Raw genomic sequence first — 26806 nt, 5'->3', positions numbered from 1 at the left:
TTCAGAACTTTAGGAACCCATCTATATATGGAATGAACAGTTCTACTTTCCATGCTAAGGAAAGAGAGAAATAAAAATCCTGTTTAAATATTTATTAGGAAGACTACTCCAAAAGTGATTTCACTTTTTTTTTTTATAAACAATTTCAAGTGTGTCCAAGTAGAAGAAAATCTCTACCAATTACTGGGTAATCCATTGAGGATAATGGGAGCAACATGTCTCACTATCTGAGAAGAAAGTTACAAATACAGAAAGGAAGAAAACTAGAAGGAACTCTGTGGTGTCAGACTGGAATCAGAGCTATGGTGTGAATTCATGGTGTTCAATATATGGGTACAGAGATAAATTTACAAGTTGTGTGCACATATGTGTGTGTATACGTGTACACACAAGCAAATATTCCCAAGTTCTGGCCACTGAGATGGCCTGGGACCAGTGGCTCCACAAAAGTATGAGCATACGAGCACTCAAATCTTAGCTTGAAAATAATTTTCCACTCAAGAAAGCAGGGCTGAAGGAGAGAAAAAAACAAGACGAACTTGGAATGTCTCACTGTGTCAGAAAATAAAGAAATGCCCGAGTATAAGGGGGACATGTCAAAAAGACACAGAAGCCAGCCTGAAGGTGCTCCCACTGGCCCTATCTGAGACCATTTACACATCTAAAGAAATCATGATAGTAACAGATTAGAACTCACTGAATAAAAGACAAAACTTTGGGTTCATACTGATAGAAATTAATAAATAAAGAGAAAGAGAGGCTGGCCCCATGGCCGAGTGGTTAAGTTCGCGCGCTCCACTGCAGGCGGCCCAGTGTTTCATTGGTTCGAATCCTGGGCGCGGACATGGCACTGCTCATCAAACCACGCTGAGGCGGCATCCCACATGCCACAACTAGAAGGACCCACAACGAAGAATACACAACAATGTACCAGGGGGCTTTGGGGAGAAAAAGGAAAAATAAAATCTTAAAAAAGAAAAAAAAAAAAGTGACTATAGTAATGATGAAGAGAGTGATACTAAGATGGATATTTCAAAATCAGGAGTTTCACAAAACTATTTCTTGAGACCGCAGAAATTAGTTATTTCATATAACATGATTTTTAAGTGTATATTTTAACTAAAACATTTACTATTATGGGTTAAAAAAAGATCAGTGAATGAATACACTCTCCAGGTTGAATTAAAATAGAATATTTAAGGTTTAAAAAAAATTTGAGGAAAAAGTTTTCTAAAACCTGTGCGACCCAAAATTAAGATGATATTCAGCAGCAAGAAGTACTCCAATGTCTCATAAGCAGTTCTCACAAGCAACGACATGTATGCCTTACTTGAAGAAAGTATCAAACAGAAGTGGGCAAATCTGAAAGAATTTGCCAAGTATAATAAATTAGATGGGAATCTCAATAGAAGAATTTATGGCTTACAAAAAGATTTCCCAGTAGAAATTTCCTTCTATCAACTTCTCAGAGTCCCATTCGCTCCCTCCTAACCTCTGAAAGGTGTGATTTACCAAAATTTGGTTTACATTGAACTTTTCAGGGATGTATGACCTGAAAAGACAGAAGTCTCTGCTACGCGGCTGCCTGGCGCTCCTTCCTGTGCCAGTCCTCCTCTTGTAGAAGTGATCAGAATTGGGGCCAACTGGCACAGAATCAAGCATTATGTATCACGCCAAGTACCATTTCGGGTCCAACAAATTCTCATCTTTCTCCAGTAATGAAGAGGTGGACGTTCTTCTTGGACTGCAGCATCTGCGCAGCCCGCTCCACGCCGACCACGGCAGCCAACCTCTGGGCATCGTACTTGGAGTAGAGGACCGTGCAGGTCCAGGCGGCTTCCTCGCCCCTGCTGGCGGCTCTCAGCATGTTACAGACCTCACTGTAGAAGTGGGGATATGTCGGCAGCTCATAGAAAATCAGGTTCCTGATGCCTTTTATCGTATACCTGTTAGAAGGGGAAAGAGGCCATGTCACCTGAGGAAATTTATGGAAAAGCTACCTAAGAGTTTTACAGGGGTGTAGCTCACTCTTGCCGCTTCACGCCCAAGGAGGAGGATAAGGGCACCACCAAGAGACAGACCAAAGGTTATTCTAATTTGAGCTGAAAAGGCTTATTTTTGTGACAACATATTTGAATTCCTAGTGTTTGCCTTAAGATAGGATAAAAGAAATTTGCATTTCTTGAGCCTCCTCTGGGTAGACTGTGGTAGGGTGGGGAAAAATAGCAGACTAGGATTAAAAATCTGACACAGAAAACAAAAAGTAGGCACTTGCGAATTTAACATTATCCTGATCATAAGAAGGCAAAACAACGTTTTGTAATGGAGACGAGGTCAGACCCAGTACATAAAATAAACTGCAGAAACTGTAAATGCGGTCCCATTAGTCTTTTCTTGTCACTCTGCAGACACGTTAACTCCATGGCAGACGTCCCAAGTTCATCCATTTACAAACTGCCTGAGGACCCATAAGGCATCATGGGAAAGCAATTAGTTTCAACAGCTCACACACTTCTCTCCCTGCTGCACAGCGCTGCATCGTGTGGTGGGGGGTGCAGACCCTAGGGACTCACCGTATGGTTGGGGTCAAGGTCAATCGTTCCCCCTGAGGCCCCACAACCCAAGATGTTATATGTTGACAAGGTTCTGACTTGCCCTGTTAGACTCTCTCATACATTTCTGACGTTACACTCCCACGGGAATTTTATTTTATTTACAGAGGACGAGCTTTCCTCGCCTTTTTATACGATGGCTCATCCTGATCTCTGTGGAGACCCTCCTCTTCCAAACTGAAATGGCAATCCACGACTTGGTTCATTTTTCAACATCACTTTTCCATAAGGCAGAAATTCTAAGGACTAATGAACTTGAATAAACTTTTACCTAATTATCAAAACAAACAAAAACAAACATTGAGTTCTACTTCTGCTTATTATGTAGAGAAGTCAAGAGAATACTGCTCCCATGCTAACAAGAAAAAGCCTGATAATCTACAAAAGCATTCCTTTTCTTGAGCCTAGTGAGCCCATGACATGAAGCAACCAGATGAACTGATTCAATGACACGCTGGTGTGTTTAATAACTGGCTCTCAGTGGGGAAGGGAGGGTGCTGATTGGAAGCATTTGCCAATTTCTCTAGAGTAAATACTCCCACTATGGCCAATTTCAGGCTGCCGATGTCTTGTTGCTGAACTGGAGAGCTGGGAAGAGACATGCAACCAGATTTCAAGAGCCAGTATGAGCCAGCTCAGGCCACCACTGACTGAATTCCAAAGAGAGACAAGCCCGTCTCAAGAGAGACAGGGAACACGAACTCCTTTTCAGCTTTGGCAGAGCACAGGAGGAAGAGGGCAGCTGCCAAGAAAGCGGGTAGGAAGAAAACAGCTACACTCTTAACAAATTCTTAAAGAGCAGGTGTGGGCTTGTGTGAGAGTTCAGAATCCCTGGGATTCCGGACGCTCCTTGAGTTCATTCACTCAGGAGCTCTTTCCACAGGCCTCCCCTGGGAGCCCTGGAGAATGATGGGGGCAAGGCGAAAGGCCTGAGAGAGGCCTCACTGGTGTGCAGACACGAAACCCCGCTCACTTCCCAGACCCGTACGTCCTACGGAGAGGCAACCTGAAGCCCACGGGAGGTGGGCAGGAGCCCCCTCCCAGCCCCACGTCCCAGCAAAGGTCAGCTGCTGGCGGGGGAGGGCAGGCGAAGTAAAAGTTGTCTGCCCCTAAGGGAGGGGCAGTAAACCCCCCAGCCCATCGCTCCTCACCAGAGGACTTCAATCCCAGACAAAGCCACGGCAGTCTGTCCCTGGGGAAAGCGCACGAAGGCCACTCAGCCTGAGGTCCTGCATTCACATAAGCAGAGGTGTGGTACCACCAGGGGAGGCAGGATTTCTTTCTCACCAAGACCCCTTACAGACAGCAGGCAGAGTTTGGCTACCACGGGGTGGGTGGAGCAGGAACCCTGAGGAGGCCCCATCTCCACAGCCCAGGATGAACAGGGCCTGCCTACAACCGAGCTGGCCCAGGAGTCGAAGCCCTCGCAGGGAGTCACAAGCAGGAACAGCCCGCTGCTGGGGGAGGGGTTGGAGCAGGGAGGGACCCTCCTGTGGCACAGGGGTACAGGGCTTGGTGAGGGCTGAGAGGAGATCGGGACACTGAGAAATGCCCCTCCAGCACCTCGGGCCTCATGCTAAGCCCACTGTCTGCTGGAGGAATCGGAAGTCTGTGGTGCACGGAAGGCAACTATAGTAACAACTGAAACCTGACTAGATTCACAACCTCCTCACTAGCGGCTGAACAGCAGAAGAGCTGTGCCTCGACTCAGGTACCACTGACCTCAGCTCTACATTCAACTGACGATGGCAAAACACAAAGAAAAGCACGAAAAGGACATTCAAGTAATGAGATACCATTTTGACTATCAAGTCACTGGCAACAAGTGGGATTTTGCAGAAATAAGCCAACAGAGTATAAATCATTCTGTGTGTGTGTATTTGGTTGGGGGGGGGGAGATATGAGGAAGACGGGAGGCAGCAAATCAACTGCAACGTATAGCAAATTTTTACTTTTGTATAGCCTTTGAGCTAACAAGTTTTCCGTTCCAAATTTATCCTAAGAAAATAACTAGGCAACCACGCCATCAACTACCCATATGGATGTTCTTGGCATTATTATATATAATAGCAGAAAATACAAAAGAATCTATGTGCCCATTAACAGGAAATTGGGTTAATTATATATCCATACAATGTAATACTACGTAACCATTAAAAAGGATGCAACACACAGCTCATAGACTACTTATTAATTACAAAGAAAGGGTATCTTTACAATGGAGAGATTTAGCAGACCCACCGTGAGCGAGTGATCACATTTAGTGTCACCAAAAATGGAATAAACTGACACTATGTGCCTCTTGATGAGATGTAGTCGGAAGTACACAGTATCCCCTATCAAGGATTCTTACCAAAAGGTGTTTAATCTGAATCAGTGGTCCCCAAACTTTGCCGCATATTCAAATCACCTGTTTGTTTTTTGAAATACCTACACGTGATCCCCATCCCCAGACACCATGATTTAAACTGGTATTGGGGTACACCCTGGGCATTCAGATTTTTAAAAGCTCCCTGAGGGGATTCTAATGCATGGCAAGGTTTGGGAACCAATGATCTAATTATAATAAAGCAACCAGACAAATCCAGACAGCAGGACATTCTATAGACAACTGGATTGGACTCTTCAAAAACTGCCAATGTCATGAAAAAGAAAAAAAGCAAGGGAATTATTCTTGATCAGGGTTTCTTAACCTCGGCACTACTGACATTTCAAGCCAGATACTTCTTTGTTGTGGGGACTGTCCTGTGCACTGTGGGATATTCAGCAGCATCCTGGCCTTGACCCACTAGAACCACTAGAATAACGTTCCAGTTGTGACAACCAAAAACGTCTGTAGATACCTTGGGGAGCAACACTGCCCCTGCTCGAGAACTACTAAGACAGACTAAAGAAACATGTTAACCAAGTGCAATATATGATGCTTAACTGAATCCTGGATTGGGGGAGAGACAGCCATAACGGTCATTTTGGGGACAACTAGGAAAATTTGAATACAGACTACATCTTCGGATGATATTGTAGTAACATCAAGTGGTATGATAATGGCGTTATGGTTAGATAAAGAATGTTCTTGCTTTTAGGAACTACATGCTGAAAACTTTAGGGCTTAAGTGTCATGAAGCCTCCTGAAATTTACTTTCAAATGGGTCAGGAAGAAAAAACAAGAGATGTGAGTAGAGAGAGCAAACGAGAGACAGAATGTGGGTGTGTGCAAATGAGGCAGAGCGGGAACAGCTGGTGACGTCTAAGGGCAAGGTGTTAGAGATGTTCGCTGGTACAGTCTCACAATTTCTTTTGAAATGAACTCTTTCCAAATAAAAAGTTGGGGGGAGGGAGGATGTAATAGAGTTATATATACATAAACTCAAAAATACATCCATGATATACAAATACATATACCAAAATGTTAACATATTTAAAAATTTTTTTCAATGAGCACATAAAACATTTAAGGTAAAAGAAAAAAATCCCAGCGTGTATAGTGTGATCCCAATTTTGATTTTTTTTTAAGAAAATGTCTGTGTGAGTCTGTGGGTGTGCATACACACATGTGTACATATTTTTTACAAAAGACAGGAAAAAATACACCTAAATGTGTATCTATATCAGGGCAGTGAGATTATAGGTGATTCCATTTTCTTTGTTTTTTTAACCGAGGTTTTCCAAGCTCTCTACAATAATTGTGTAACACTCTTGGAGTATTTATAAAACAAAACAACAAAACCAACTCCAGCAAGTGTGATATTTAAAAAACAAGGAAATCTCTCAGTCCCAATCACCCACAATGAGACTAGGCCAGTCCTGGAAACAGAGACTGTGACCAGGGCCTCTTCAGAGGGGCGGTTAGGGCCGATTCCCCATTATCTTCAGCATCCTCTCCCCTGCCCTCCTCCTCTCTTCTATATGCTTTGGGTCTGCAGGGCCCCCCCCCCCCCCCCCCGCCCTGACAGGACCTAAAACTAAGGACATTCTAGATATTTATCTTACTGCCATCTGTTAGAGGCACCCACAACTGAGTTGAAAGGCAGGCTCCTCCGTGCAGTCTATAAGACCAGGTCTACTGCTTCTAGGCTGGGATTCTTCCACAGGGGCGGGAGGCACTCAGAAACACCCCAGCAGCCTCTCCCAACTCCCTAAATCTCACCTCCAGAGTTTCTGACTTGCGCCTGGCTGAGAATCCACCCCGTGGTAACCCCCTGACAATGCTCAGGGAAAGAGCTGTGACCCAGCCTCTCCTCAGGAGGGCCACCTTGACCAGACACCCTTCCCATTCTAAGACTCTACTGGTTTCATCTCCCCCAATGAAAACAAATCTTCAGGCTGAAAATTTTTTGCTAGGCCACAGAAGAATTATAGTATTTCTAACACTGCCCATTTCCACAGGGAATAAATACAGAATTTCAGAGTTGGAGACTAAAGTTTAAAATACATGTACTTTCCCCAAGGTCAAATTAAAAAATCAAATCGCAAAGGCAGTGCAGATAAAAACACCCGTCGTCACCTTGGTGATCTCTCAGGCAAAAAATTCTAAAGCTGGAAACCTTGAGATAATTAGCAGTTACCGAACTCTGAAGCACATTATTGCCATTCATCTTCCACACAGGAAATACCCATTAACCTGGCCCAGGGTATGAGGCAAATGGTACATGCTAGGTTTGCCTTTAGAGTGACTTTGGGGGCAAAAACGGTTTGGCAAACAAATGGACGGCGTAAGGCAGGGGACTGTCCTGCTGACTTAAGAGAAAGGGCTCCTTTGACATCATGCCTTCTCCTTGGAAAGCTGCTATCTGAGAGCGGTCCTCATCCCAGCTAATGCACACTTGATATAGACAGTCACACTCGGAAGGTTTCCAACCCACCCACTTCACTTAAAGGGCTGGCTTTCATTTGTCAAGTTGATAGAAAACTAAGAGCTCCTAAGATCTGCTGAGTACAAACTCCCCCCAAATACCGCTTTCCAACATGAATAAAAACAACGACTTACTGGAACAAAGCAAATAATGATGCCAACCAGCAGGCATTCATTAACAGTCTTTGGCCAAAGAGCCTTATCTGGGTAGCTGAGAATGGAGCAGAGGAAACACTAATGTGGTCACATCTCAACTCTCCGCCCACGGAACACCTAGTCAGCAGAACACTCAGAGGTCACGTCCCGCCAGCCCGCTGTGCCCGGGCAGGCTGCTGATTCCTCCCTCCTCGTCTGGTAACAAGAACATGTCTGGGGAGCACCATCCTAACGTCAGCGTAAACTACAAGGCAATGCAACGCCAGGCGCATCATGTAATATGCTCCAAAGCCGGGGAGATTTCTGGCTCTGTGTTAGGAAGTCTCTGGGAAATGTGCCCCTCATTAGTATATGTGATGGAGAGTTAATAAAACAGTGAAGTCAGAACTTAGATTCACTGGACCTTATTGTGAATCAGGAAGAGGCAATAGGATGCAATTTCCATCTCTCCTTACGTACGGGTTTAAAAAGGGCTTTTTCATTTGGTAGCAGAAATAGCAAAATAATAAAATACCTGAGCTCTGGGGGCACAAAGGGCTCCAAGTATCCCAGATAACAGAGGCCTCAATATTACTAACTAACAGATTTCTAAAAAAAGCCAATCCAACTTATTTTGTCAAAGTCACAAGGTGGGGAAGCTAAGCAGATGCTGAAACCCTCAAATATTCCACTCTAAGCCCCTCACCTTTTGCCTCCTGCAAACACCAAGGGGCCCCTGAGTCCTGGCTCTTCTTGGTGAGGAAGGAAGTACGTGCTCACCTTCTCAGGACACACCAGAGCTTTCTGAAGACTGACGCTGCACTCAGCCTCCATCTCTGCAGACCACACAGCCCCCGATATGCTGTCTGTGCTTCCACGACAGGTCCCTCCCCTCGCTGTACTCACTCCTACTGTCCCTGTCGAGAGTTGTTCCACTCTGGAATGTCTGTCTTGAGGTGTACAACCACAGCTAAAACTGAGTCCCAAGCATGGACCCACACCAGATCTATATACAGGTTATACTGTAGTCACTCATTTGTTTCCTCAACCTTTTCCAACAATGCCTAAAGGGAGGCAACCAGCCAACCAACCAACCACAGTCTGTCCAGCCCCCAAATTCTCTGGCTTCTGTCCAAGAGGCAGAGTGAGGGAGGACCTTATAACACTGCAAAGCCCACCATGCACTCGGATGCAGGCCATGATCTGCACTGCATTTTCCCCTCCAGACAGGACACTTGAAATATGGCACTACTTTACCTTTTGTAGAAATGGAAGCGCTCCGTGAAGAGCAGAAACTGCTTCTCTCCTTGAAGGAAAAAGTGTCTGGCCCTGGAGACACCAGACTTCTGGGTGTACTCGCAGATGTGGGTGAAGTTCAGTTCCTCCTTCTTGAAGTAATTTCGGAGACGCACAAAGTCAAAGTAGGAGGGGACATAGATGAGCGTGTGAGACATGACTGCGTCACGATACTGAGGCAAAATCTTGTTTACAAAAAAGTTAAACCTGGTTTGGAAAGGCAAAGGGCAAAGTCAGTGGTCTAGAGTTGAGCCTGTAGCGTCACTACTAACTGCATGACCCTGGGCAAGTCACAATCTCCCTCCACCTCCCCAAGGAGGCCAATATGGCTTACCTCACCACAAAGAGATTACATAAGGATAAAACATGATAAGCACATTAAAAAATAAGTACTACCACTATTCATCATAAAGGATAGACGTAATGCTAGTATATCCCACAGAATTATTCTAAGGAGTATATAACCACATCATTCATTCAGTCAGTCAACAAACTGCTGAACACCTACCACATGCTAAGCACCATTCTGCTACCATGGCTCCCTGACTAAACACAATAAAGAGACAGGGGAAAAACATATGGAGAATTAGAAAAATAGTTCTTGCACTGAAGGGCTTACAATTAAGTTGTTGTCATGGGACACTTTGCAGCATTAAGCAGTGTAATGTAATTTAAAAATGCTACAGTCTGGAGAAAGGACCCATGATTTACAATACTAACCCTGCCACTAACTAGCTATGAGAACTAGGACATGGCACCATTTCTCTGTGGGCTTCAGTTTCCTCCTCTGTCAACGGCATGACTAGGTTCAATTATCTCATCTCATTTGGTAAATTGTAATTAATACACCCAACATGGAATCCAATTCTAAATTTGTATGCTAGACTCAAATCCCTCTCTTTGGCCGCCAGGGTTCCAACGGGACTGGGGAGGGATGGCTACCTGGCATCAATCACCGAAGCAAGGTTTTCAGCTTCCATCCTCTGGAAGACATGTGGGAGCTGCACCAGGACGTGACTGATGGAGCCTGTCATCGGGACATTCCTCACAGCCACCTGCCAGGAATCAATGGGAGCGTGAGGAGGTGAGCCATCCCCACTGTAGACCAAATGCTATCCTCTCCTTCTACCTCATGACCCAAACAATACATAACACTTCATAAAGATCCAGGGAAATAAGGAGAGAACCCACCTGGCCTTGCAGATTGATGCAGTACTTGTTGAACACGGAGTTTATCTGGGCATCCTGCAGGGCCCCAAACAGCAGTGTCTGACGATAGTACTTGGACCAATTATTGAGGCTCCACATGCGCACTCGAGAAAAGTCCACCCCGTGTGAGTCCAAGGGCAGGAGGTTCATGTGGTTCATCAAATGCTTTGAGCAGAAGTAACAGTACCATTCATATTTATTGAGCCTTTGCCTGTTGAGCACTGCTAGGTATTCTACAAGCCTATCATCTTATTTAACCCCATGGAGTACGTACTATCATCTCCCAAATTACAATAAGAAAATCAAGGCCTGGATGGGTGACTGACTTGCCCAGTCAAGTGAACACCCCCCGAGGCAAGAAAATAAGCTGAAACTGGCCACCTCTTGGACCTGGCAAAAAGGATCGAAGTGGTACCTATAGGAACAGTCCTTTTAAAGGAACTCCTGCAATGCCACCCTGGTCACTCTATGGGTTCCTTAGTCCTAGACTTGAACAAGAAGAGAAATGACATGGAAAACAGAGCTGTTGTCCATCAGTGACTTGGTTCTCAAAACATGAGAAGATTCTCAGAGCCACTACAGGGGCCTTTTCCTCAAATTAAAGACTAGGACTCAAGCATCGACACATCTTTTCTATTTTAATTGTATTCTTATCTTGTAAGATACATTGAAAGGTAATGAATACTATAAATTTATTCCCTGCTTTATAAATAAGTACTCCCCTTTATTTTTCCCAAACTTCCTGCAAGCCCTGGGGTTGCAGGCGAAGTAAATTCTCTATACCTTTAAAAAACAAACCTAATGTTCTGTGATAAAGATTGTTCCAAAGGACAGTTTTTCAATCCTAAAACTGACAACAGTGCAGAGTATGTGGAGAGGGAGAAAAAAATTACAGCACAAATTAAGTACGAGGATAAACATAGCCTACATTTCTCTGCAAAACACACTAAGAAATCATGAACAATGTTTTCCCATCTCCACTGAAGATCAAACAAGAGAATGAACATAAATGGCAGGAGGAATTATTTCAGGTAAAGATGTTCCTGATGAGGAGAATTTTCAACCAACCAACCAACTCACCACGCTAAAGTGGTCTATTAGCAGAAGAGACTTTTTTTTCTGGCTGAGGAAGAGTCACCCTGAGCTAACATCCATGCCAGCCTTCCTCTATCTTTTAGAATGTGGGCTGCCAGCACAGCATGGCTGCTAACAGAGCGGTGTAGGTCTGTGCCTGGGAACCAAACCTGGGCTGTCAAAGCACAGCGAGCCGAACTTAACCACTAGGCCACTGGGGCTAGCCCCCAGAAATGACCTTTAACGGGAAAAAATCTTTTCTGGAGATGTGAAAATACTGATGAGAATTTTTATCTCTTTGGATAGTTAACTGACCAATCTGTGGGTACAAAAGGGAACATAACATTCCATTTTCAAATTGGAAAATGTGGACTATTTCCCTATTTCCAAACTAACTGAGTTTTAATCTGGACTTAAATAACCCTTTAAGACTTAAACTGCTGAGCTTATCTTTCTAAATGTGAACGTTGTCCCTCTAAATGTGAATGACCAGCATTACCAAGACATGCTCCCAGTTCTGCATCAGATAAATGTCGGCTTGATCAATGATGAGAAGCTCAATGGAAGACAAAAAGTCAAAATCTCTCTTCTTCTCTCCTTCTCCACCAATGATGGTCCTCAAGCCCAGAGGGGAGGCAATGAGGATGTCCGAGGAGTAAAAGGGGGCATAGAGTCGGATGCTCCTCTGAAGTATTGCCACTCCTACACAGAACAGCCAAGTACACATCAAGTTCGTTAGTCATGACCAAGCGATGTGCTTCCACCCTCTCAAAGCATTCACCTCCCCTTGTCCCTTCTACAGCTTTCCCCTTAGCATATAACCATGCTCAAACTGCTTTATTTATTACAATCATCATCATCATCATCCCTCGCTTGCATCTAGGGTCCCTTCCAGCTCTCACTCTTCCTTTCCTTAAGTGTTAAACTTCTCCAGAAAATTGTCTCTACTTTGAAATCTCCCACTCACCCCTCAATACACCACAATCTGGTCTCTGATTCTCAGGACTCCACTGACATGACTCTTGTTAAGGTCACCAACAGCTCTTGGGTACCAATTCAATGGCACTTCAGTGTTTCTTGTCATGAATGCTAAGCAGCACTTTAAACACCCCCTCCCTGAAATGTCCTTTTCCTCACTGGTGGTTTCCACGACTTCAATACTTAGTTCTGCTTCTATCACTGACCTGGCCCTTATCTGTCTTTCCGAATCCAAATAGCAATTCTACAAACCCCTAAAGGCACCTGCAGGTTCTCCTGTCACTCTACATAAAGCTTTGGGTAAATTTATTCACTAACCATGGCCTCAACATCACCTTCACAAAAATTTATATTTCCTGCCCACATCTCTTCCCTGAGCTCAAGACTGATATATCAGCTGCTTGCTGGATACCTGCACATGTTTAAAACTAAACATTGCTCTGGTCCCCTTGCACCTTACACTCCAGCCATGCTGAAGTCTGTGTGAGTCTTAGGATGTGCCTGGCTGATTCACCCTGATGGCTCTGCACGTGCAGTTTCCTGTCTGAAACCTTTTCCCCCACTCTGACCACCTCCATTTGTAACTGGCTATATTCCACTCAGGTTTCAATTTAGTACAGATGGCACCTCCACGGAGGCCTTCCCTAACCACCTGTGCCCATTTTGGATAAGGAGATTTGCTTTAAATGCTCTGAGAACACCCACTGCATCTTCTGATCGTAAGACTTATCCCTTTCCCTATTAGGCTGGACTTCCTTAACAGTAGGAGTCATAACTTTTATTTCTATACCTCTAGCTTCTTAAATAGTGCCTGGCACATAGTAGATGCTTAATAAACGTCTGGTGAATGAGCACATGTGACTAATAAACATTTTCCAAGAACTTTATCAATGTACAACCAATCAAGTATATGGAAGCTGAATGAGAGCCAAGCAAAAACGTGAAAAGCTGGGTGGGAACTGCTAAGTCTTGAGTGGAGATAATTCAGGGGTAGGCACTCTACATGGCAGGCAGGAGGGAAGTCCACTATCACACACAGATAGTTTATTTATTCAGCCTCCTCAGAATGACCCACTCAGCCCCTGTCTCTTCCGACTCCCCCAAGAACCTCTCGACTACATGCTACCAGCTATGGGCGTGCTGAGACAGTTCTCTCAAAAACGTGCATGTGCCTCTTATACCTGCCTTCAGAGACACTCTGCACATCAGCCAAGTGTTCCCCCATTAGCCAAGGCAGGACCCTGCCCTGGCAGAGAAGATGCCTCAAGTGCAGACCCTTGTTCCGTTAGGAGGCTGAGTCAGTGACCCACTGAGAGAACGCCTAATTCCAGGCTTCCAGCTGTGTGAACCTCACCCCTCAGGTCTCTCAGGGGCTCAGTTTTGACAAGGATGAATTACCGATCCTGAAGTGGTCATCAATGTTGCCGACAAATACAGCTTCATAATCCTCAGGCCTCTTCAGATTGGGTGGTCTCTCCTCAGGATCCGAGCCATACTCTCCCTTAAACCTCTTTTTGTTGCTTACAATTATCTTCTTCTTGCTGTCACCCTCAAGGAGGCTGATGAAGAGCTGTACCACTCGCAGAGCAGCTTCCCGGAACGGCACCACTATCAGCACCTGTGGAGGGAGCAACGGGCAGATTTGGTGGGGCAGAGGGAAGGAACGGCAGCTCGATGTGAGCCTCTGAGGACCTGGCACTAACGAGCCCTCTGTACAGCAGCGGTCCCCCACCAGGGACCACGTCTACGTCACCCACTTTGCACAGGACCTGGCTCAGTAGTAGAAGCTGAGCACCTTTCACATCCACAGCACCAGGTCCTGTGGACTTCAATCTCACGTCTCTATGGGAGGCAATTCTCAAGCAGAATTTGGAAATACCTCTGAGGATAAGTCAATGCCTTTAAGAGAGGTGTCTACTAGCAAAAACCCAAGGACGTAAACACACAAGCTCTTCCCAGCAAGGAATATTACACATTTCTGTCTCCTGCAGAACTGACTATAGTATTTTTATCCATGAGACCCAAGGAATAAATATATGCTGAATAAGTAAATGAATTAGATGCAGTAAGTAGAGAACAAATAAAGCTGGTAAGGAAAAGCAACTAAGGCATCACTACTTTTCCAGTACATTCCCTAGTAAATTTTTAGAAATGATTATAAAGCATTTCTGAAATAAGATCATATTTTAACAGGAAATAGAGGACTCAGTTTTCCAAACATTTCCAAAAATGCTTAAAGTTACAACTGTTGAGAAAAAAACCCAGAAGACGTCTAATAAAAGATTAATTTCTAACTACCTTTTTGAAAACAATACAACAATGGAAATAACTCCAGTCAGATCATGCAATTCACTCAATTCTAAATGTGATTCACAGGTAAACTGCCTCCTATTCTTTTTTGCGATTCTAAATGGAAAGAGATCATCTTATAATCAAGACTCTGAGGTAGTCGCCCAGAAAGGGGATCAGCCTAGCCGAGGGGTGCAGTGATTCAGCTTGGTACAGGGCAGGGATGACGGACCGAGACTGAAGAGGGCCGAGCTATTGCCCCAGCTGTGACACTAGTAAGTGTCTAGGTTTCTGATTCCCCAGCTGTCAAACGGGGGTTGGACTGAGAAATCTCTAAAAGCCACATCAGTATGAAAACCCTAGAATCCGATTAAGCTCAGTGAGAACAACCTAAGAAGATGAGGCTTCCTCAGTACAGAGAGAGACAGGCTACGGGGGAGACGGAATGGACAACAGAAGATCTAGCTCCACGCCAGCATGAAAAGTGCAAACAGAATTAAAAGACATTTTCTAGGAAGCCCCAGATGCCCCAGAGCTCAGGCTGATGAGCCCAAATCAATGTCATCGTCACTTTGTAGCAATAACTACACAACGGAAAAATAGGGACTTTTGTTTTCCAAAGTTTACATATTTATGTGGCTTAATGAAGAGAATCCTTGTTCCAGTGTCATCTCTGCCACCCTTTCCCTGGTTCTCTTTAGCTAAGGCCCTCTACAAATCTGGGTCTCTGTGCACAGCTGTAATATGAAGAGACTGGAGAAAAGGCTCATTAAGGTCCCATCCAGCTCCGGCAACCACAGAGAGATTGATAATGGAGTGTAATTTGTGAGTTCAGGGCTTATCTTTAGGGAGATTTATCATGGAGGGAGCTGCTACTCGCAAGTTTCCAGTTAGACCCACTGTGAGCAGCAGCCCACTGAGCTGTCTGCGGCACGGCTCTGACACTAGCTGGCAGTCTAACCTGCTCACTCTTGGACTCATTCATTACTCCAATCATTAAAATACCTGAGCACCTGCTAAATGCCAGGCACCTGTTCGGCAGTGCCTTGCAGCTAGCCTCCTTCCTGAGGGCAAGGCTCTCCTGCTGCCACTCACCTTGGGCCTGGTTAGCCCCTGGTCCCTGAAGTCATCGTCGTCACCCACCCCAAGCTTCTGGCTTCGGCGTCTGCTGTTGTTGCCAAGCACCTGGGCATTGGCTTTGAGGACGTGATTTATGACGTGCAGGCAGTACACGTGGCGGATCTCCTCCCCATTCTTCAGGGCGGTCCTTTCTGGGTAGAACAAGTCTCGGTAAGAATTCATAATTAAGAAGAGCTCTTTCTGGAGGGGTGTCAAGGGGCTACTTAATTTCTGGGCAGCAGAGAGGAACTGGCTGTTGGTCTTGGTCCAGGTAGATTCCAGAGGCTTGTGGAGATGAAGTGACTTTAAGTCAATGTCCTTTGGGGGTTTAAATGTTTCCAACTTCTGAAACTTAGATGAAAAGACAAGCTGGCCTAGGGTGGGCCACTAGGGGAGAGAGAGATCAAAAGTTAAGTTAGAAATGAATTATGACACCTTATTTTCACACAGTACCTTATAACTTACCAAGACCTCTCATGATTCACAGATCATCTCATTTAATCCTCACAACCACCCTGCAAGGCAGATACTATAATGCTCTTCTTACAGTTCAGGAAATGCTGAGGTTCAGAGAGGTTATGTGATTCAGACAAACTTTACCCAGGAGAGAAGACAGCTGAGGGCTAGAGTCCACGGTTTCTGGCTTCACATCTGAGCTCTTCACCATATCAGTGTGTCCCAAACTGTTCTGTGGAACACACTCTGGGAAGTCAAAATTCATTCCAGAAAAAAATGGGCTCTGTGGTCAAATAACTTTGGTAAACACCACAAAACCTAATCCCCCTCAGGCAGATTCACAATGCATATTAGATACTAAAGGCTCTGATGAGTCCTATGCTAAGAACTGCGTTTCACTTGATTTAACTTAAAGGGTTCCAAATTTATTTGCACGTGGAACTTTTTTTCTTTTTGAGACATATCTATTAGAATCCTAAAGAATAATATTTTGCGGGATACCAGTTTGGGAATTTCTGCACTATGATAAAATTGCTAATTTCAGCCAAAAAAACAAAAAAAAAGGATGGCCTCAGCAATAAAAAGGAACGAACTACTGACACTGGCCAAGAACTAGGATGAATCTCCAAGGAATTATGCTAAGTAAAAAAAACTAATCTGTATGAATCCTTTTTTTTAGTGTGTGAGGAAGATTGGCCCTAAGCTAACATCTGTTGCCAATCCTCCTCCTTTTGCTTGAGGAAGATTGTTGCTGAGCTAACATCTGTGCCAATATGCCAATCTTCCTCTATTTTGTATGTGGGATGCTGCCACAGCATGGCTTGAAAAACGGTGTTTAGGTCCACGCCCGGGATCCAAACCCACAAACCCCGGGCTGTTGAAGCGGAGTGTGCAAACTTAACCACTACACCACTGGGCTGGCCCCTGTATGATTCTTTTTAAATAACAGTTTTGAAATGACAACATTACAGAAAGAGAACAGATTAGTGATTACCAAGGATTAGGAATGAGGGGAAGGAGGTGGGTGTGGCTTTAAGAGGGCAAGAGGAAACAGGAGGAATCTTTACAGTGCTGGAAATGTTCTCTATCTTGACTGTGGGGGTGGACAGGGGAACCTACACACGTGATAAAACAGGATAGAACTGAACATACACACACAACTGAGTAGGAGCAAAACAGGCGAAATCTGAGTAAGACAGGCAGATTCTACCAATGTCACCTTCCTGGCTGTGATATTGTACTGTAGTTTCGCAAGATGTCATCACTGGGGGAAAGTGGGCAAAGGGCACAAGGGATGTCTTTGTATTATTTCTTACAACTGCAACTTATAGTTATTATCTCAATAAAAATTCCAATTAAAAAAGGATGACCAACTCTCACAAACAGCATCAGTAGGTAAAAAAAAAAAAAAAGCAGCAAAAACTGCTCCATATCTGAGTAATTTAGCTGTGAATGCATCGCAGTTATTTCAAACAAATGAACAACAGTAGCTACTGTTTTACTGAACACTTCTATGTATCAGTCAGTAAACTAAACTACATCATTCTGAGGTAGGCATTATTGCCCCCTCTAATAGATGAGAATAGTGAAGATCAAAAAGGTAGGTTAACTTGCCTTAAATCACAGGACAGCCCCTCGCAGATGGTAGTCTAAACCCTGGCGTACCTGGTGTACACTCTTCTCTTCTCTGGCTCCCACACTCCAGCTTCCCAGAGCCTTTTCTAGCCACACCTGTGCCCCAGGAGGCTCTTGCAGCCTTCCTGTGTCCTGTTCCCCTATCAAGCCATCTACCACTGCTGCGTACCCTGCATTCAGGGAGACCGCTAAAACCCAGGAGCACTGCTTTACTTAGAGCTTTTCTCCATTTGTGACTGGGATGACCAAGAACACTTACTTTTAGCTGGTGGGTAGTTTTGGGATTTGTGGCAACAGCCTGAATTTCTTTTTCTTTCAGTTCTTTGTTCACATGTTGTAGAAACGGATCTAAGTCAGAAATAAAAACTGTCAGAACACCTGGAGGAAACGGCAGGCACCTTTTGGTCTTCCCGTGTGAATGAGACGCTGCTCTTCACGAGGTTAACTCATCCTTTCTCCCATATGCTTTCCCCATCCTCTCTCCCAGTCTAGAGCTTAAAAGATTCTGACAGGTTCATCTTCCTAAAGCATTTCTCTAACTACATTACTTCCCAGCTCAAAAACCTTTGAAGAAACTTCCCAGTCTGACATTTGGGGCACCACAGGATATACGTCCAACCAACCTCTCCAATATAATTTCTGAATTACACGACCCTCAAATTCTTCTGCCTCTGTGGCTTTCTTTCCTTTAATTAAAAATTCTTGGAATCCCACTAAAGTATTTTGTAGATATCAACAACTTAATTCTAGAGCTTATATGGAGATGTACCCCAAAATATAACTTTAAATTACATTAAGCGAAAAATGACAGAACTGAAAGGAGAAAGAGACAAATACACATAGTTTAGAAATTTACAAGTTGATTCTATAATTAATATGCAAATATGAGGGAAGCAGAATAGCTGGTAAATGTTACAGAAGAGAAAGCTAGAAAACTATGTGATTTCAAGACTTCCCACAAAGCTATTGTTAGTAAGCAGTGTGATACTGCCCTAAGGATAGACAAATCAACTGAACATTTTTTTTTTTTGAGGAAGATTAGCCCTGAGCTAACATCTGTGCCCATCCTCCTCTATTTTATATGTGGGACGCCTGCCATAGCATGGCTTGCCAAGTGGTGCCATGTCCACACCTGGGATCTGAACCAGTGAATCCTGGGCCGCTGAAGCGGAATGTGCAAACTTAACCACTGTGCCACCAGGCCAGCCCCTGAACATTTTTTTAAATGGTGAAATAGAACCATAAATACACAGTTATGATTTTTGATAAAATCATCAAAGTAATGTGGTGGGAAAGAAAAATATTTTTCAATAGATGGTGCTGAACAACTGGATAAACATATGGAAAGAAATGGCCTTTCCTCCTACTTCATTTCATTCACAAAATTTAATCCAAGGTGGATTACAGATTTCAAGCTAACAGCCAAATCTATGAAGCTTCTAGAAGAAACAGGGGAGTATTTCTGTGACCTTGGAGTATGCAAAGATTTAGAGAGAACACTAAAAGGGCTAATCATAAAAGAAAAAAAAAAGAGAAACTAGGCTTCATCATAATTAAACACTCTGTCATCAAAAGAACCTGCTAAGGAAACAAAAGGACAAGCCAAATACTGGGAGAAAATATTTGTGAAACAGACATTTGACAAATAGCTTATATTCAGAATACACAAAGAGGAAGAGTTCCTACAAATCAAAATAAAAAGACAAACAACCCAAATAAAAACGAGTAAAATACTTGAATGGGTACTTTAATAAAGAAGATATATCTAAGCCGACAATAAGAATATGGAAAATTATTAAACATCACTAGTTATTTGAGAAATGCAAATTAAATGTAGAGGATAACACCTCATACCCACTTGAAAAGCTAAAAAAAAAAAATTTCTATCCTCTCCTTTACCTCATTTTTGTATATCCAAATAGTTTAACGTTACTCTCTGACTTACAATAAATAACTATTTCCCAGGACCCTACTGTGTCAGGCACAGTACTGGCTCCACTAAGAGGCCATCCCTGGTTCCCCATAGACAGTCCCCTACTCCACTCCCACCCCCCAACCCCAACACAGACACGTGCATGTCTTATGTCATCTACTGGCCTGGAAGATCCCTGAGGGCAGGTTCCATGTCTGACTTATCTTGCACTGCAGGACACACAGAAATGCTCACTACTCAACTGAGTTGAACAAATGATCCAAACGGTAGCCCCTGCACTCAGGGTTATCTTCAGTGCTCTGAGCTGGCACCCAACCTTCTCTTCCAGGCCCACTCACTAGGAAGCAAAGTTAAATGACCCATTCACGGATCCAAATGGTAAAACATCAAATGCAAAGCACCTTGTGCTAAATATACCTAGGAGAAGAGTGAACAACAGGACACAAGAATTCTAGTTGCTAATATATCTGTACAGCCAAAATGACTAGAGAAATTCTGGATAGTCAAGCTTCCTAATGTTTCCTCCAGAGTTTTAACATTTTGGTGGTTCAGAATGGGTTTGTGCCCAAATTCTAACTGCTACTTCTCCCTCTCCCTTATAACAGCCAACAGAACCAAAAAGCCAAATGAGGAAATTAAAATTTCAGCCTCATTAATTGTAGAGCTGGCTTGAAGAGTGGCACTGGGACCAAAAAGGGCAGGCAGGACAGAGAACGAGACCAATCTGACTTGCTCACCCAGACAGAGGCTGAGAAACTGGACCCGAGAGAGACAGCAGAGACCTGCCTAAGCCTACCACAGGCAGGCCTCGTCCGAGCGACTGCAGGTTGGACAGAGGCATGGCCGAGAGAGGCTGGGGAGACAGGGTGGAGTTTTTCGGCTTCTGAGGTGCTCCCTGGTAAAAACGACCAATCAGATTGCCCACTCCTGCGTCTCAGAAATCTGGAAAATTATTGCTCCAATAAGCAAAAAGAATTGAAGGGTAGAGAGGAAAGTGCAAAGTATTTTCTCCTCTTTCTCTTCCTTTCCTGCTGGGAAGAAAATCAGAAGTCTCCCCCGGACCCCAGTTCTGGAAATGTGAGGCCTGGGGAAATGGCCTCTCCTGCTGTCATTCTTAAGCTGTTCTCCTAACAGCCCCCACTCCCAATGGTGCCTAACCACTGAAAAACACAAAAATACCTCGGAGAAGTATTTTCTCCCAGCTCGAGAGCTAGCTGCTGGACTATCTGTTTCCATTGCTGCTCATTCCAATAACAGGAGAGTCCCTGTGAATTAGCCTACAGCCCCTGTAGTAAGCCCCAGGTGAATTCAAGCAACACATCCTGTGCTCTGACCTGGTGACGCTTTCAGAGAACAGCTGCCTCCACTTTCCTCTTCGAGAAAATTGGTTTCCAGGCTGAAGAGCGACTCGTGTTTTGCATCCGTAAACTCCTCGGGGGATCCATGTGACGTGCCAGGGGGCCCGTCCCCATCTTTCCCCTCAGGGTCAGCAGGTAAGGCCATACCTGCAATTTTGATAAACATTTTGTTAAATTATTTACGCATAAATATACTTCTGTTGACAAATAAAACTAACTCCTTAGCCTATATCAACACTAATGTTCACTGCTAATATTTACTTTTAAGCAAATTCAGGTAGAAAACATAAGTTTCAAAATGAAGGCTGATTGTTGACCAATTTCAGTTTTAGGAACTTTTTCTTTTCTTTTTTAACAGATTGGCACCTGAGCTAAGAGTTGCCAATCTTTTTTCTTTTTTTTTTCTTCTCCTCCCCAAAGCCACTCAGTACATAGTTGTAGATCCTAGTTGTGAGTGCCTCTGGTTGTGCTGTGTGGGACACTGCCTTAGCATGACCTGACGAGTGGTGCCATGTCCACACCCAGGATCCGAACCGGTGAAACCCTGGACCACCCAAGTGGAGTCCACGAACTTAACCATGGGGCCGGCCCCCAGGGACTTTTCCTAAGATGATAAAGTATGCTAAGATGTACATGTAAAGATATTCAAAGCAGCACTGATTATGGTAAGAAATAACTGGAAAAAATGACATCCTTTCCTATCAGTGGGGTACTGATTACACTACCATGTATCATTTACACCAGAATACGATGTAATTCAGAAGTTAATGTCAATCCACAGTTACACACATGGAAAAAGGCCCATGGTATATTATTAAAGAAAGAAAGTTACAGAAATGTATGAGACCATTAAACACATATACACAAATATATGTACATACTCTTATTCACACACATATATCCATAAAAAAGTATTCTGGAAGGTTATATAAAACGTTAATGGTGTTCATCTCAAGGTGGTGCAGATATCGGTTTAACTATACTGCCCCCTTAAATTTTTACAGTAAATATAAATTACGTTTATAATTAAAAACCAGGGGCTGGCCCTGTGGCTGAGTGGCTAAGTTTGCATGCTCTGCTTTGGCAGCCCAGGGTTTTGCTGGTTCGGATCCTGGGTGTGGACATGGCACTGCACGTCAAGCCATGCTGAGGCAGCATCCCCCATAACACAACCAGAAGGACCTACAGCTAGAATATACAACTATGTACTGGGGGGCTTTGGGGAGAAGGAGGAAAAAAAAGGAAGATTGGCAACAGATGTTAGCTCAGGTGCCAATCTTAAAAAAAAAATCCAAACTTTTCATTTTTAAAAGTCCAAAACAGGAAAGGAAGATAGGAAACAAAACAAAACTAAACCCTAAGTCTGAGGCAATGAAGTGTTATCCTAGTAAAACTGATGAATTAAAATACTAAGAATGGTGTGTGACACCTGAAAGTACAGAGAAAAATTCTCACTGTTCCATACAAATCTGCTGTTCAAAATTTTTTGTATATTTTATATCTTTCTTCCATTAAATTTTGCCTCTCTAAGGGAGGAACAGTAATCTCTTTAACAAATTTAGACTCATAACTAAGTAACAAAAACAAAACTAGGTTCTCTTTCCTCTGAATCAGGGGAAGTTTAACTAGAACTGACGAAGTCCTGGAAATGATAAACAAAAATGTTATTTCCGCATTTTTCTGGCAAGAGGGTCCTGTGCTTTCATCAGCTTCTCAAAGACATCACTGAACACAAGGTTAAGAACCTCTGCTTTGGATCCATGTGCTTTCAGCCAACTCACACAGCACAGGGTACTGTGGGGCAATCTGTCCATAGTCCTGGCAAAGATGACACATCCACCAAAGACACTTACTCTCCTGCATGTTGGTAGATTCTGCTGCTGTCTCATCTTCCACACTGACATCACTATCGCCATCTTCATCGTTTGTTTCTGCCTCATCTACAACACTGTCTTCCTCCTCTTCTTCTTCCTCCTCATCTTCCTCAGAAACACTCTTTAATGTGGCGAGTAGTTTGTGGTACCCAGAAACTTGTTCTGGTTCACTCTCTGCTTCACTTTCAGAACCTGAAGTATCTGAACTCTCTGACTAAAAGGAAAATGCAAATTTTAAAAACAAAAATGATATTGTTCTCGTTGCTACCCTATGACCATCATCAGACCAACAGCGTAACAGGTTCAGACTTTCCTAAATAAAAATTACCTTTTTTGCAAATATGCAATCCTATCTATTCAATCAAGCCCAGCATCAAATTTATTTAAAATAGCTAATCTAGCTATGATTCTAGAAGCTCTTCATCTTCTTTGAACTGCTAATGTTCCACATGGGAAGAAAGCTGACTAAAACAGAGCTTTAGGTTATAATGTTATCTACCCCACGTGTCAGCCATTTGGCACGATTAAAGGGGCAAGAGAAAAATTACAATACAACAAAGGAATGCCGTTGTTTTGAGTTTGTCGTAATGAGATAGGAACTTGGTTCATTTTGCACTCTATTTGTGGCTTCTTTTATGTTAAACAAACAAGATACTCCCTGTTAGGATTCACCAAGAGTCCTCTGGAACACCTCCTTAACAGGTTCTAACAGGCTTATTCCTCAGGACGGTTTCAAACTCTGGTTACTGTATTAGCTATCATGACGGTATTTTAACAGACATCTGCATTCAAAACCAAGCAATATTACTAAAATAATGGATTACATCTAAAATCAGAAAGAATGGAAATGTAGCTAAACTTCATTATTATACACAGTCTTAAAAGTAACAACCCAAAACCAACTATTATAAAGAAGGTATAAAACATTACCAGTTGACAAATCTGTGGTTTTGCTTCCTGTCTGGAAACCCTGAGAAGAAATAGATAATGTTAAACTTCATCTACAAGTACGTAGCAATTAGGAAAAATTCTAATGATAAAACTTTAAGTGAAAAAGGCAGAATATACCATTACAGACATATTACAACTACAGTCATGTAAAAACTACATATGCATTTGGACAGGGATTGTAAGAATATGACAAATAAATAACTGATAAATGAAAAGTTTAACGAGGCCATATGACAAATAGTAGAGTCACACAACTGGCTCTCATCCCAAAGATCGATAAATTTGGCAAATAAAAGCCCTCGGGGTTCATACAGTCTGGACACTTAGAGAGGAACTTATAACCAACGACACATCAGTCTGCTCAAGGTAACTGGACAGATCAGTGATCAATTCTTTAAAAACAAAAACACTCTTAGAAAACCTCTGACCACACAAAAACCAGCCCCCACACAGTGGGTGTGTCGTCTAGCATAAAGCCGCGGGCTCAACAACAGGCAGGCAGACCCGAGAAGAACCCCATCTCCAGGCGGGATGCCGCCAGAATCCTCCCCAGCCGGGCACCCGCCAGGCCCGACCCGAGCACGGTGGGCGCCGGGGAAGAGTGGGAAGAGGCGGGAGCAGCCCTGTCACCATCCCATAGGAGACCGGCGGGCCAGCCCCGGGGAAGCGCTGGATCTCACCGGGAAAAGACGCCGGCAGCGCTGGCCCCCGCCACGCCCCTCCCCTCCATACTTGTCATAGAAGGGATGCTCCTCGCCGAAATCCCGAAGATGCTTCTTCTGCTTTTTAGTCAGGCTGTTGAGCAGCTGGCTCTGGCTCCGGCTCCCGCGTTTGCCCATAGCGAAAACGTCAAGTTCGCGCACCTGCAAGAGCCACGTTTGCCAACACGAAGCTGTCTTGTCAACCCACTCACGTGGGCTCGCCGACGGCGCTTTACGACGGAGGCAGGTTGCCATAAAGCAGACCGGCTTTACGTCGCGCTTGTACGACAGGCGTTAGAACTTCCTGGTCCCGATTCCGCCCCCTTGCGGGGCTCTTTGGAAGCGCATCACGTGTCCCCATTTGTTCTCTTGGTCCTGGAACGTTGTCAGGCCGGCTGGGGCCGCCCGTGTGGGTAGATCGGTGAGCGTGGTTTGTGCTTCTCTTTTGGTTGTGGGACTCAGCCTGCGTACACGTGTAGTAGCAGAGATGGTTGAATGCAGTGACTTTATATTATACTACAATAAAAATACCAACCAGTACTCGAGGGTGCCGGCACATCTCACTTCAGCCTCACAACAGTACACAAATAGGTCTTGTTTTAATAAGCCTGATAGTGCATATGAGGAACCTGATGCCTAGAAAAGGCTACACACCAGCAAGAGAGAGAAGATGGAAACCTAATCTGTCTGATGCGACTACAGGCTTTTACCCACTAGGACCTACATGCGTTTGCTGGATAAAGAATGGGGACGGAAGCTGACATTCCCGCCCTCATCCCACCCCCTCATTTTCTGGAAGTATTGGAAGAGCCCCTACAAACAAATCTGTTCCTACATTCTTCATGTTACAAGAGCAGAAACACATCCAGAAAGCTAAAGTGACTTTCCTAAAATTACGAAGAGAGTCGACGTTAGAGAAAACCGTAGAACTCAATCAAGTGTCTCAAAACTGAACCCGGGCAAAGGGGGATGGAAAAATTTACTAAGGCGGAGTAACCGTTCTAAATCTTGATTGTGATGGTGGTTACACCTTGTATACAATTACAAAATTATCCAACTGCATATTTAACATTGGTGAATTTTAATGTATGTAAATAATAACCTCAATAAACAAAGAGGAAAACGCAAAAATACTCCACCAAAACTGGACTTAGTACTCCAGAGACAGGCAGAGTGTGCAGGCTGATTTGAGACCAAGGAATAAACACAGCCAGATACTTTTTTTCATAGTTGTAACTCATAATCTCATGTTCTATTAAAAAAAGTGCTAAATCATAGACCGCAGAATTCACCTGAATATTTCAACAGGAGCCATCAAAGAGTGTTCACTTGGCTCTGCTATGAGCCGTCCTTCTGTGGGAAAAGTTGAGCTTTGCTGCATACCATGTCACACCTGGAGAAGTTCACCAGAGCTACTAGGATCCTGTTCTTGTCGGTTGTAGTGGCCATCCACTACTCCTCATTAGATTCTGGGAGGCTGGAGTGTGGTAGGGAGGGCAGGCAGAGGGAGAATCAAGAAAATATGCAAAGAGCGGGTGGTGCCAGCAGCTGGCCCAGCCAAGGGGCCCACAGACAAACAGACAGCTGTCTTCTGTCTAATTTCAAGATAGAAGGTACAGTCGCTTATGTCAACAAAAGGCTGTTTGCAAAATGTCGTCACATGTTTTAAGCCGCTAACCACAGTATAACCTGGCTGTAACAATAGAGTCAGACTTTTTTTCTCCTCCTACCCAATCTCAAGTGCCCCAGCTTCCCTCCCCAGAGGCAACCAGTTTCTTGGTGTTCTTCCAGAGATCTTCTATAAAAAGCTATACTCTCGAGTGCTGGAGGTGACTCCTTACTCTCTCCTGGTTTCCACATCCATGTAGTCCTGTGGACAGGTCTAGACTGTTCCCAGGTTAAGGCAAAAATGTGCCCTTGCCCCACCCAAGCGGTTTCATCATTGGCTCACCAGCAATGGAAAGGGAGCCAGCCCTCTTCTCCTGAAAATATTGATATTAGCCTTTGACAGTGTGAAAGGCGACCCTTTGTGAAATTTTAACCTCAGAGCCCAGGCTTTAAACGTTTTTTTCATGCCTCCAGTGAAAGTTGTCTTAGTGAAACCCTCACAAAGAAGATATGCCAACTAGTGAAGACCCTGGGAAAATTCTAACGAAGGCAAAATTTGTCCTTCTGTTTCTTCTTTCCACCCTCAGCCCTTCCTTTTCTCTCCAAAATTTTCTTGTACCTCTACCCTCAGGTACGCAGTATTTTCAGGGGTAAAGGCAGACCAGGAAATAACGTTTTATATGAGTTCATAAAGAGATGTTAATGAACTAAGAAGTTACTTTTCCT

At 43.9% G+C, this 26806-nt stretch overlaps 1 protein-coding gene across 1 annotated transcript; it reads right to left on the bottom strand.

Moving 5' to 3' along the window:
• Positions 1-1096: 1096 nt before the first annotated feature.
• UTP25 (UTP25 small subunit processome component) lies at positions 1097-24722 on the bottom strand. Its single transcript, XM_014834931.3, has 12 exons — positions 24504-24722; positions 23751-23790; positions 22800-23034; positions 20923-21093; positions 17915-18003; positions 15541-15951; positions 13555-13774; positions 11678-11880; positions 10087-10269; positions 9838-9950; positions 8857-9102; positions 1097-1946 (listed from the first exon to the last, which is right to left on the bottom strand). The coding sequence occupies exons 1-12, from the start codon at positions 24608-24610 to the stop codon at positions 1703-1705; spliced, it is 2262 nt and encodes a 753-aa protein (XP_014690417.3). The 5' UTR covers positions 24611-24722; the 3' UTR covers positions 1097-1702.
• Positions 24723-26806: the final 2084 nt, after the last annotated feature.

This window comes from Equus asinus, chromosome 25, assembly GCF_041296235.1.
Source record: "Equus asinus isolate D_3611 breed Donkey chromosome 25, EquAss-T2T_v2, whole genome shotgun sequence".
NCBI lineage: Eukaryota > Metazoa > Chordata > Mammalia > Perissodactyla > Equidae > Equus > Equus asinus.
Note: the sequence above shows the minus strand (reverse complement) of the source record. Positions and strands in the feature narration are given on the sequence as shown.

What these genes read in the sequence shown, in the direction of transcription:
- UTP25 (XM_014834931.3), bottom strand. Translation starts at nt 24,610, where the DNA reads ATGGGCAAACGCGGGAGCCGGAGCCAGAGCCAGCTGCTCAACAGCCTG. An exon ending in AACCACAGATTTGTCAACTG is followed by an intron (nt 23,035 to 23,750) that starts GTAATGTTTTAT and finishes TTTTCCTTTTAG; the next exon opens with TCAGAGAGTTCAGATACTTC. An exon ending in ATCTACCAACATGCAGGAGA is followed by an intron (nt 21,094 to 22,799) that starts GTAAGTGTCTTT and finishes TCAAAATTGCAG; the next exon opens with GTATGGCCTTACCTGCTGAC.